The sequence below is a fragment of the Muntiacus reevesi genome, chromosome 2 (assembly GCF_963930625.1).
Source record: "Muntiacus reevesi chromosome 2, mMunRee1.1, whole genome shotgun sequence".
Classification (NCBI taxonomy): Eukaryota; Metazoa; Chordata; class Mammalia; order Artiodactyla; family Cervidae; genus Muntiacus; species Muntiacus reevesi.
Genome location: NC_089250.1, coordinates 35,279,352 through 35,291,078, shown reverse-complemented (window position 1 = coordinate 35,291,078; position 11,727 = coordinate 35,279,352). Strand labels below are relative to the sequence as shown.

Genomic DNA, 11,727 nt, shown 5'->3' with positions numbered 1-11,727 from the left:
AGGTAGTGCCAAAGAAATTTTCAAACTACCGAACAACTGCACTCATTTTGTGTGCTAGTAAGGGTAAGGTTATGCTCAAAATCTTTCAAGTTAGGCTTCAGCAGTATGTGAACTGAAAACTTCCAGTTGTATAAGTTGGGTTTAGAAGGGGCAGAGGAAAAAATTGTTAAATTAAATCTGTATATTAATAACAACAGGTTTATGAAGTGCTTGTTCAATGGATGTGCACATATCTCACTGTATTTTTACAACTGTAGGACGGCAGGGATTAGTATACATCTTCTATGGATATGGCAAACTAAAACTCAAAATCTACAGTGCCTTGTCCAAACACACTCGTGGAGACTAACACTCTTTTACGATGCTACACTTTTACAGAAATATGTCTTAGAATGTTACTGCACCTGTAATAAAATCTAATCTAGCAATTCATTCATCCTAGGCTTGTTCTACATAAGACATGAAGTGGTTCTGTTTAAACTAGATTCTACCCATTAAAGGGTTTAGCTTAAAGTGGATGTTATATAGAGAAAGTCTGCTAACTTTCTGGAACTATGTAGTTAGTTCAATTACTGAAAGGTTTTAACAACAACAAAAAAAACACATATACTTGATAAAAATTGTTAATCAAAGCAATATACTATTGAGGAATTTGTTAACAATAATATGAATTTTATATTTTACATTTCTTTTTGTCAAAAACAAAATATTTGATTCAAAGTAAGTGAAAGGTGTATTTTTAAAGAAACCACAAAATTCACGTCTTTAATCCTTTATTTTTATGAAATATATTAATTCAGAAAAGCACATAAACATATGTACATTTTAATGGATTAAAAATAAATATACATGCATCCACCAATGAGACCAAGAAATAAGGTACCAGCCTTCTAGAAGCAATCACCTTCAATACAAACTTCACTTACTATTAATTCAACATTAATTTCCTGAATTCATTGGAACATGAACTTTCCACAAATGCAACAGACACAAGAATTGAAAATAAATACAACAGAGTCTGTTAGCAAATTTAAAGTAGCAAGGTATTTTGCTTTAGACAACCTATTTCACTTGTTAAGTCATGTTATTCTTTCAAAGGAAGTGAACATCACGGTAAAGGTACCGACATCTTCGGGAAGAAAAACTGAAGTGAGCTGTATTGTTATTTTTTTCTTTCACTATTTAGATTTGAATTTCTTCATCAAATGGAGATGCCATATCACCCACCCCAAATTAAACAACTTAGAGCACAGTACAATGTACTTTCAGATCATTTCTTTCCATATTTGAGAGCAGACTTAGACTTAGCTACGAGCAACAAGAAACCCAGTGTTACAGCAGATTACCAAAATAGCAGATTATTTTCTCTCACAGAAAAAAAAATCTGGCTGTCCGTAGTCTCTCTGGGGCTGATACGCCTGTCCACTGTGCCAGGAAACCATCCTTAGCACACGGCTTCCACTTCACAGCTCAAGATGGCTAGTCAAGCTCCAGCCATCACATCACGTTGTGCCAGAGGGAGAGGTGGAATAGCCCTTTCTCTTCAAGGATCCCCTAGAAGTTCCAAGCACTTCTGCTTATATCCTGCTAGACAGAAGTTGATCACATGGCTACCTCAAGATACAGGGAAGTAAGGAAATACAGTCTTCTGGACAGATAGTCCCAATAAAAACCAAGCGTTCTACTAAGAATGAAAAGATACTGGCAGGAGGTCTTTTTGCCACAGAGAGCTTTCATATTTGTAGTGTTCTGTAGGTAAATCTACTCACTATATAAACAGGTCAATATTCTGTCAAATAAGGTATTTCCCTGGTGTTCCTATGGTTAAGACTCTGTGCTCCCAATGCAGGGGGCTTGGTTCCATCCCTGGTCAGGGAACTAGATTCCATTTGCCACAACTAAGTGATGGCATTCTGCAAGGAAGATCCTGGGTGCCCCAGCTAAATCCTGGTGAAGCCAAACAAATAATAAGTAAAAATATACATCTAATATTCCTTCTGACAGGAAAGTAACTTTCATGTAGAAAAACATCAAAAATGGATTTCAGAATTTTACAGATGAAATTTTTTAGATGTTGATGTAAGATGGCTTTTTAAATATATAGATGATGAATATCCCTTTTTCTTAAAGTATACTTCATGATGCAAGAAAGGATGAAAAGTCAGATGAAAAACATTTTAAAAGGAGGGAATTTGGTACCACACAGTTGCACACTACCTGTATCAAGCAGTCAACACTAATACAAGTTTGAAGCTGTGCCGATGGAGTCATATGTCCCTGCTGTGCTGGGCTGGGCTGCAAGTACAGACACCTGCTCATAAGTCCCAAGTGTGCTCCCTGCTGCGATGGGTTTAACACAGTGGCCTAAATGCACACAATACAGGCCGACAGTGAGCTTAAAAGAATATCCCTACTGAAGTTATCCCATCTTGAAATGAAGCTTAATTAGGAAATACTGGACATTGACATGAGTGATATTATAGTATTTCTTCAAATTCTGCATGAAAAACTGGCTACCATGTTAAATTCTATCCTAAGCTGGCTTACACTATACCTCTTGATGAGACGTGAAAGTCGCTGAGTTGTATCCAACTCCACAAATTCTCTAAGCCAGAATACTAGACTGGGTAGCTGTTCCCTTCTTCAGGGTATCTTCCCAATCCAGGGATCAAACCCAGGTCTCCTGCATTGCAGGTGGATTCTTTACCAGCTGAGCCACCAGGGAAGCCCAAGAAAACTGAAGTGGGTAGCCTATCCCTTCTCCAGCGGGTCTGCCTGACCCAGGAATTGAACTAGGGTCTCCTGCAGTGCAGGCAGATTCTTTACCAGCTGAGCTACCAGGGAAGCCCACTATACCTCTTATGATTTCCCCAATCCAGCCATATTCCAGGAATTTATGGAACAAAATATCTGTATGTGAGTGTTTGGAAGGTTTTGCAGAAATGATATCCTGTAGGGATAGTGTTGACAGGGGTAGAGACTGCTATCTGCAGGACCTGGAGAAACCCTACTTTAACAAGAAATCATTGCAAACTGCATTAGAGCCTCTAGAGTCCACCAGTCTTTTTTTTTTTAATTTTAAAATTTTATTTATTATTTTTGGCTGAGCTGGGTCTTTGTTGCTTTGAGCAGGCTTTCTCTAGCTGTGGAAAGCCAGTCTTCATTGTGGTACATGGGCTTCTCGTTGTGGTGGCTTCTCTGGTTTTGGGCTCCTGAGCCCAGTTGTGGTGCACGGGCTTAGCTGCTTTGAGGCATGTGGGATCTACCTGGATTAGGGGTCAAACCCGTGTCCCCTGCATTGGCAGGTGGCTTCTTCACTAATGGACCACCAGGGAAGGCCTAGAATTCACCAGTCTGATAGGCAAACTGTGCTTTACCAAACATACCGAAGTGGTGTAATTTCTCCAAAACCTAACGGACTAAAAGGGTCCCATGAAACCACTTTTAGGCTTTCCCTCTGCTTTGAAAGACAAACAGCTGAAGGGTGAAAAAGAAGCCTTAAGGGCAGTGATAAGCTTTTTAGGGGGAGAAATTTTTCTAGTTTATATAGTTCCTAACATTAAAAAGGAGAAGGCAATAGCACCCCACTCTAGTACTCTTGCCTGGAGAATCCCATGGACAGAGGAGCCTGGTAGGCTGCAGTCCATGGGGTCGTGAAGAGTCGGACATGGCTGAGCGACTTCACTTTCATGCACTGGAGAAGGAAATGGCAACCCACTCCAGTGTTCTTGCCTGGAGAATCCCAGGGACGGCAGAGCCTGGTGGGCTGTCGTCTATGGGGTCGCACAGAGTCGGACACGACTGAAGCGACTTAGCAGCAGCAGCATTAAAAAAAAAAAAATTAAAAACCACTTGTTCACAAAAAGAGTAAAATTGGTAAAAAGCAGATACAATGAACATTTTTCAAAACAAAGAATCAGTTTTCCTATTTGAAAAGTTGCTTACCTTTCTCCTAAGGTTTGATATTGCTTTGCAAAAAGAAGTCAGCAAAGGAAAGTTTACACTGAGGAACAACCTGGATAAACCAAGGATCCATCGACTGGAGCAGTAAGGCCTGTGTACCATCATCGCAGCACTTCCACTTCCTCCCCAAGAGGTGCTGTCTCCCTAACTGGTTAGATGACTGGCTGTTTGGGGGTAACTTCCTGGTAAAATGGAGTGCTTCCTTTTTGGATCCAGCCTGCTTTACTGTAATCTGAAGTAAAGCCTGGGACTTCCCTGGTGGTCCAGTGGTTAAGACTGTGCTTCTACTGCACAGGGTGTGAGTTTGATCCCTGGTTGGGTAGTTAAGATCTCACATGACTGGATGAAGCCATAAGAAAACCTCCTAAAACCTAACACAGGAAACTTTAAACAATGTTTTTGTCAGACTACAATTTTCACCAGTGAGTATATGTGCTTACGTACAAGCAGACAGTGCCATGCAAATTACATTGAATACTGTGGTTTTGTGAGCAGGGACTGGTCCATAACTTGGGGTCACCCATGCAGCATGTCAGAGTATCCATTTCACATGAGATGCACAGTATTATGACTCAGGCTGTATTCTAAGTTCTGTGGGTAATTCCTTGCAGTTTTTTTTTGAAAGATTGTACTGCAGCATGTATATGCCATGTGGTGCTAAATTATTTATCGAATCTCATTCACTGTTTACAGACAGCCCTATACCTAATCAAGCCAATTTTGGAGACAAGGAAGCATAATCTTGGGAGACTGTGATAATCTGCCCAACATTACACTGCTAATCAGTCAACCATGTAGCGAGTTCTAGATCCTGTCATTCTGATTCCAAAACCCATGCTCTCAATCACTACACTGTGTCAAGGCACAGGACAGAAAGGCAAGAAGAGAAAAAAAGAGAAGTGAAAAGAGGTCAGTAAAAATTTCAGGGAATATATTTCTTTTGTGACCCTTTAAAAATTCTAGCAAAACCTTTTAAAGTCTCTTTTACAAGAGGCTTGTAGAGGCTTGAGGACATGAGTTTTTTATTCTTCCTCCACCAAGAGGATGGTGTTAAAATCAGGGTCACTGATGCCTTTTGCTGATAGTTCTCCCCTGTAGTGGCTGACATCTATTAATTTATTGGCTTAAATACAGATCTCCTGCTCATTTACAAATTTGAGATCTCTCATTAGAAAGGCATGCAAGTAATCTGCATAAGATTAGCTACATAGGCAAATTTATATAAAGATTTTCAAATGTTACCTTTTATAGTATTTTATATTAGGGATAATCCAGTTTTTCCCCATTTAATTTGTGACAGCAGGACTGAATTAATCCTGTTTGTTTTAGAGAGCAAGCAGAAATGAAACCATATACCTTTTTTCTCTTGAGACTTACAATATTTTGCTACTTTCTTTGCACATCTTTGTAGTTAAATCTTTCACTCAACAAATATTTATCTCATTCTATCACATACAGCCTTCACTCTAGTGAGAGTCAACAATTAAATGAAATACACAAGACAATAGAGCAAGGGAAATTGAGCAGAGTAAGGGAGAGTAAGTGGGGTACGGTTTACATAGTTCTCAGAGTACAGACCTTTCTGAAAGAGATCTGAGGAGAGACATAGTGTAAGCAAAGTTCATGCCAAGGAGAAGGGCACTCAGGCAGGATACTAGAGTAGAGGTCCTGAGACCCAGACATGCTTGGTGTAGCAGTGGAAAGTGGAGGGTCGAGAGGTGGGAGAAGACTGAGCAAGTAAAAAAGTCCTGAATGCAAAACCAGGGATAACGTGGGTGGGAGTGGTTTACGCAGGGCTGTATACCATGGTAAGATGCAAAGTCCACGGCTTTCATTCTGAGATGGGAAGCCAATAGTGGGTTTTAAGATAGGAGAGGAGCCAGCAAGGAGACTAAGGAATCATTTAGAAAACAGGAGAGAAACATAACAGAGCGGAATTCCAGTAGGCAAGAAAAGCAGCTTCACGAAGAAGAGAGTAAGTCATCAGCTATAAGTTATCAAATGCTGCTCACAGGTGAAGTAAGATGAAGACTGAGAAATGAAAAGTGGATTTGAGAACATGGAGGCTCCTGAGAATCCAGAGGATAAGTTTAAGTGGAGTTTGGGGATCAAGTCTAACTTTCAGGTTTAAGAATGAGTAGCAGACATGAGAGATGAAGTTTTTCTGTATAGGAGTGGATCAGAGCAATGGGGTAGTATTTGGAGGGAGATACAATCGAGATTTTTTTTCCCCAGAGGGCAGTTATTAAAATGTTTATAAAATGATTAAGTTGAACGGGGAAACTTCTAAAAGAGGACAATTCCAAGAGTAAAATGGAACTTGATGTAAAAGTAGCCATTTTGGTCTTGGGTAGTAATTTGGACTGTCCATCCAGTTATGGAGGCTAGTAGTGTATTTAGATGGAGGAACGTTGCTAGATGCAAGGGTGGGAATGGGCCGGAGCTGTTACACATTTCTGATTCCTTCTATTTTCTTACAGAAACAAGAAGCAACACAGCAAATGTAATGTAATGTTGGGATGTAATGTCAGGTTTGGAAGATGTTAAACAGATGGGTAGTGTACATGGTTAAGAGAAATTAGTGAGAGGTGAAATTGAGCAGGGCCCAGTGAGGCTCTTGGGCATAGAGGCCTTTCTGTTCCCTATTTCTTGTAGGAGAGACTCCAGCCTCCACGACCTTCCCCGAGCTCCAAAGGGCAGATCAAGGGAGGAGCATACAAGAAACAATCTGAGGCAAGATTAAAGGGACCATCAAGATTAGGAGATCGTCCACCTGAGATGACGGGCTTCCCAGGTGGTAAAGAACCCGCCTGCTAATACAAGGAGATATAGGAAATGTGGGTTCTATTCCTGGGTTGGGAAGATTATCCGGTATTCTTGCTTGGCAGGCCCCACGGACAGAGGAACCTTGTGGGCTCACACCCTCAACTTTTTCCGCTCACATCCTAACCTTGTTAGAGACCCCACCTTTAAACCACTGGTATAAAACCCCATCAAGTCCTCTGGGGTTGGGACACAGTTTTTCTAGGCAGAAACCTGGTGTGTCTCCCTTTGCTTGGTGAAGTAATAACGATATTTTCTTCTTCACCCTAAACTCTGTCTCTAGGATTTGATATGGCACCTGTGCAGAGGCTGAGCTTTCAGTAACATAGGGGGTAAGGAATACTGGCAGCTCATTTTCCTCAAGCATGCAGTGAATTGAGCAGGGTATACACGTCAGGTAGGTAAAGTAGAGGAAGAGAGGAGTCATAACAACAGATAATGGAATTAGATTCCCTTACAGAGGTGAAATTTAAAAAAAAATGGGTTTAACGTTTAGATACGTACTTTAGTAAATAGTCGCTTCTCATTATCTGAGGCAGCTAGGTTCTATAGTCACTGGGAACGCTGAACTGCTCCTGGGGAAATAAACACATGGATGGGGTCCTGAGACACTCTGACCACAGTTTCATCAAATGATTCAACTTTATGTGTGTTTCTGTTTAGACATGTGGTGGTGGTGGTTTAGTCACTTCCGTGTCTGACTCTTTTGCTTCCTCATAGACTGTAGCCCACCAGTCTCTGTCTATGGAACTTTCCCAGGCAAGAATACTGGAGTGGATGGCCATTTCCTCCTCCAGGGGATCTTTGAGACCCAGGGATCGAACCTGCATCTCCTGCACTGCAGGTGGATTCTTTATTGCTAACCACCAGGGAAGCAGATGTCTGTTTAGACATCTTATCTAATATATTGTTGATTCATCAGCACTCACCTCTTCATGGGCAAAAGCACTAACGATGTACCTAAATCAACCCGACGAAGTACACATTTTCTCTACAAAGAACATCACAGCCGTCTTGTGCTTAGGAGTACTAGATAAGAGTTTAGCATTGTGTTTGGGGTGGGAGTGGAGGGGCACTTAAAACAGGACAATCACCAGTAAAAAGCAACAAAAAAATGCTACAAACATGACTGTTTGTATCGTGAAAAGCACATCTGTTTACAGTATGAGAACTGAAATAATAACACTGAGTGTTGCCTTTACTCTCATCAGTGCCTATCAGGCAAGTCACATTCTCTACCACGCATGTCCAGAAATACTGTGGCTATTGATCTGGGGATCACAGATAAATTTTAGTGAGAGAAAGTGAACTCGCCAATGCAGTATCTGTGATTAACCAGTATGGACTGTACACTGCTAGCGCTGTTTCTCTCTGTAGCTCAGCCCAGTTTGCTGTTTTGATCAAAGAGTGTATAACAGGTTCAGCAGACATTCAATCATTAAACAAGAAATTAGTAATAAATTTTGCTGCCAGTTTTCAAAATGTTTGTGCATGAGACTTCCGTACTATTTTCTGTGGTGTTCCAATGTGATGTCTTGTTACAAAAGTCCTAGAAATTGCACTTAAAAAGCTCCAGTTTTTCTTTTTTCTTCCATTTCAGTCACTGGCAGTTTTCTTCTTAGTTACTGACAGCATCGGACGGCACTAAGTAGGTCTTTACCGGTCCTCCCAAACAGCAATAATCTGACCTTTCGACAAATATGGCTACCTGATTTAAAAAATTTTTTTCCCACCAGTTGTGATCTCTGGCCCTTTCCCCCATCGTCCCATCTCTTGATTAGGTCAGCAATAATGTAACTGGTTAGATACCATTTAAACCAGTTTTTTGATACTTCTTTTTGAAGGGATCTTGTTTCTTCTGATTTATTTCCTACCTTGCCTTTTTCTTCCCTGTAAATGGCTGTATATTTAGTTTACGTTTATTACTATCCTTTGTAGTTAATGCTGCCTTATAAGGAGTTTAGAGCAGAAGAAATAAAACCACCTGAATACCATCACCCTCAGGTAAAGGTTGAGCTTCTTATGGTGGTGACAGTGGTAAAGAACCTGCCTGCCAATGCAGGAGACAGAAAAAACTTATGCTTCCATCCCTGGGTCAGAAAGATCCCCTGAAGAAGGGCATGGCAAGCCACTCCAGTATTCTTGCCTGGAGAATCCCATGGACAGAAGAACCTAGCAGGCTACAGGCCATGGGGTGGCAAGGAGTCTGACACGACTGAGCCACCAACACACACACAGACACCCCCGCCCCCACCCTGGGAGGTGAGCTTGGATTTTTTCACTCTTCCAATATGCCTATTTGCCGCTGTGTAGTGGCAAAGAGTCTCACATGACAGAGCGACCAATACACACACACACACACAGATACACTCCTTAACTGGTGGGGTATACTTGGATTTTTCTCCTCCAAATATGCCTATGTTGCCACTGAGTCTGTAGCAGTCTATAAAATTCAATTTGCAGCAAATCATTTAGCGCCCTGCCCGCCCTACCCAGAGCCTTTATTTGTGCTTCCCTGGTGGCTCAGGTGGTAAAGAATCAACCTGCGAAGCAGGAGACCTGAGCTCCATCCCTCGGTTAGGAAGATCCCCTGGAGAAGAAAATGACAACCCACTCTAGTAGAAACCCCATGGACAGGGGAGTCTGCTAGGCTACAGTCCATTAGGTCACAAAGAGCCGGACACGACTTAGTGACTAAACCATCACCAACACAAACACACACACACACACCCCTTTATTAGTGACTAAACCATCACCAACACACACACACACGTAAGGCTTTATTAGGGAGTATACTTGGATTTTCCCCCTCTAAACACACACACACACACACACACACACCCTTTATTAGTGACTAAACCATCACCCAACACACACACGTAAAGCTTTATTAGGGCGTATACTTGGATTTTCCCCCTCTAACTATGCCACTGTGTCTGTAGCAGTGTATAAAATTCAATTTGAAGCAACTCATTAGCACTTCCCAGGTCTTATTGGAGCTTCTCTGATGACTCAGTTGGTAAAGAATCCGCCTGCGATGCAGGAGACCCAAATTCAATCCCTGGGTCTAGAGAAGGAAATGGCAACTCACTTCTGTATTCTTGCCTGGAAAATCCCATGGACAGAGAGGAGCCTGGTGGGCTACAGTCCAAGGGGTCGCAAAGAGTCGCCCACGACTCTGCGACTAAACCGCCACCACCACCAGGCCTTAGTTAGTTCACCTGCGAAAAACGCCAGATGACTGGATCTGAGCGCGGAGGAACTAAAAGAGAGAAAAACGAGAAATAAAGGAGACGGCGGGGAGGGCGCGGCTGGGGTGGAAACTATTAAAAACGACACTTTTTCTGAGTGTCCCCCTACATCAGCAGGCTCATCGGGTGTTTTAAAGCAGCGGTGCTGGCCCTTCTCACCTTGGTCTTCGAAGGCGCACGGGCTTCGGGCACAAAGCCCGGTGACCCTGAACGCCACCGGCCCTTTCCCCGCGCTTCCGGGGTGACTTACTTCTGTGAGGCCGAAGGCCTAGCTCCGGGTCTGCCCGCCGGTCTGAGGCGGGCGCGAGGCTCCGATTCCGGTTCCGAGAAGCAGGCATCGCGGGAGCTCGCGCCGCCACGCACAGAGCGAGCACCTGGACCCACCGTCCGCCAGCCGCCCAACAACGGGCTTCCCGGCCTGAGCCCGCAGGGGCAGGGGCGGGGGTGGGGGCGGCGGCCGGCGCGCTCCCCAGCGCGCCCCCCGCCCCCCGCGCCGCCGGGCGCACGCGCAGCAGCGTAGCCGCCCTTATTTAGTCCGCGATGGCTCCTCGCGCGCCCCACCGGCCTCCTCCCACAGACGCTGCCCGCCCCGCGCGCCTCGGGGCCCCCGGGACCAGCCTCAGGCGGCTCCCCGAGCCCGACTACCCCTAAACTGGAACGGCGGCGGCCGAACGAGCGCGTGCGGACCGGTAGCGGCGACCGGAAAGAGCGGACGGGTTGCGAGGAGGCGAGCCAGGCCTCGGAGGAAGAGGAAGGCCGGGACGAGCCGAGGTTTGCCGAAGGCGGCGTTCCGGCGCGCGCGAGGGTGGGAGAGGAGGGGCGAGGCGGAAACTGCCGAGGGTTTCCGAAGGCCGCAGCGGCCGAGTTGCCCGGATGTAGTTGGTGGAGCGGCAGCGGCGGCACCAGCGGCGGCGGCGGCGGCGGCAGGAGGAGGAGGCGGCGAAGGACCCAGCGGCGGCGGCGGCGGGGGGAGGAGGGGAGGAGGCGGCGGAGCAGGAGGAGGAGAAGGTGGAGGAGGCAGTCGCGCTGTCCGCAGGGCGAGCAGGACGCGTCGTGTTGCCCCCTCCCCCCTACCCCCCGGTTCGCCGCTGCCCGGCCTGAGCTGAGCGTGAGCGTGGTGCGGACGGAGGAGATGGCCCGGGAGCGCCGGCGCCAGTGACGGGGAGGTGCTGAGCGTCGCCGAGGGCGCGCCGGGCCTGCGCCGCCCGCCGCCTGCGCGCCCGCCCGCCGCCGCCGTCTCCCGCGGCCGCTCCCCCCTCCCCGACACACGCTCACAGGCCGGGCATTGATGGTAATGTATGCGAGGAAACAGCAGAGGCTCAGTGATGGGTAAATCGTCTTTTCGTTTCGAGGCGGCTGGGCGGGCGGCGGGGGGGCGCTCCTCCTCATCTGGGCCGGCCGCGCCGCCATTTTTGTTGTTAACCCTGATCCGGAGCGGCCGGGAGGGGGAGCGGCCGCGCGGGCGGCGGCGGGCGGGGGGTAGTCGGGAGTGGACGGCCGCGGGCGGCGGCGGCCCCTCGCCGGCGGGAGTCCGTGTGAGTGTGTGTGAGCGGGTGTGAGAGCGAGAGCGTGTGCGCGCGGCGGGAGGGCTGGCTGCCGGGGGCCGGAGCGCCGCTGGGATTCGGGGCGGGGGGGTTTCTGCGGGCTCCGTGCGGGGGGCCCGTTCCCCGGCCTCAGGTTCCCTTTTTTT

At 46.1% G+C, this 11,727-nt stretch overlaps 1 protein-coding gene and 1 long non-coding RNA gene across 10 annotated transcripts in view; one reads left to right on the top strand and one right to left on the bottom strand.

Moving 5' to 3' along the window:
* Positions 1 to 763: 763 nt before the first annotated feature.
* LOC136159249 (uncharacterized) lies at positions 764 to 10,518 on the bottom strand. Of its 3 annotated transcripts, none has more exons than XR_010661433.1 (4): positions 10,288 to 10,518; positions 9,878 to 10,048; positions 7,291 to 7,361; positions 764 to 3,810 (listed from the first exon to the last, which is right to left on the bottom strand). It is a non-coding gene; the product is annotated as an uncharacterized lncRNA (long non-coding RNA). The 3 variants fall into 3 exon arrangements; XR_010661435.1 differs by having other exon boundaries at positions 764 to 2,364; XR_010661434.1 differs by lacking the exon at positions 9,878 to 10,048.
* Positions 10,519 to 10,658: 140 nt separating this feature from the next.
* WAC (WW domain containing adaptor with coiled-coil) overlaps positions 10,659 to 11,727 on the top strand; it is a 79,786-nt gene continuing 78,717 nt past the window's right edge. For 3 of the 7 annotated variants that reach the window (XM_065921250.1, XM_065921246.1, XM_065921249.1), the window contains exon 1: positions 10,941 to 11,366. In XM_065921250.1, the coding sequence (XP_065777322.1) occupies positions 11,326 to 11,366 (41 nt within the window). In that variant the 5' untranslated portion in view covers positions 10,941 to 11,325. Of the gene's footprint in view, positions 10,809 to 10,939; positions 11,367 to 11,504; positions 11,573 to 11,727 lie in introns of those variants that run through there. The other 4 variants (XM_065921251.1, XM_065921247.1, XM_065921245.1 and 1 more) reach the window with 4 other exon arrangements.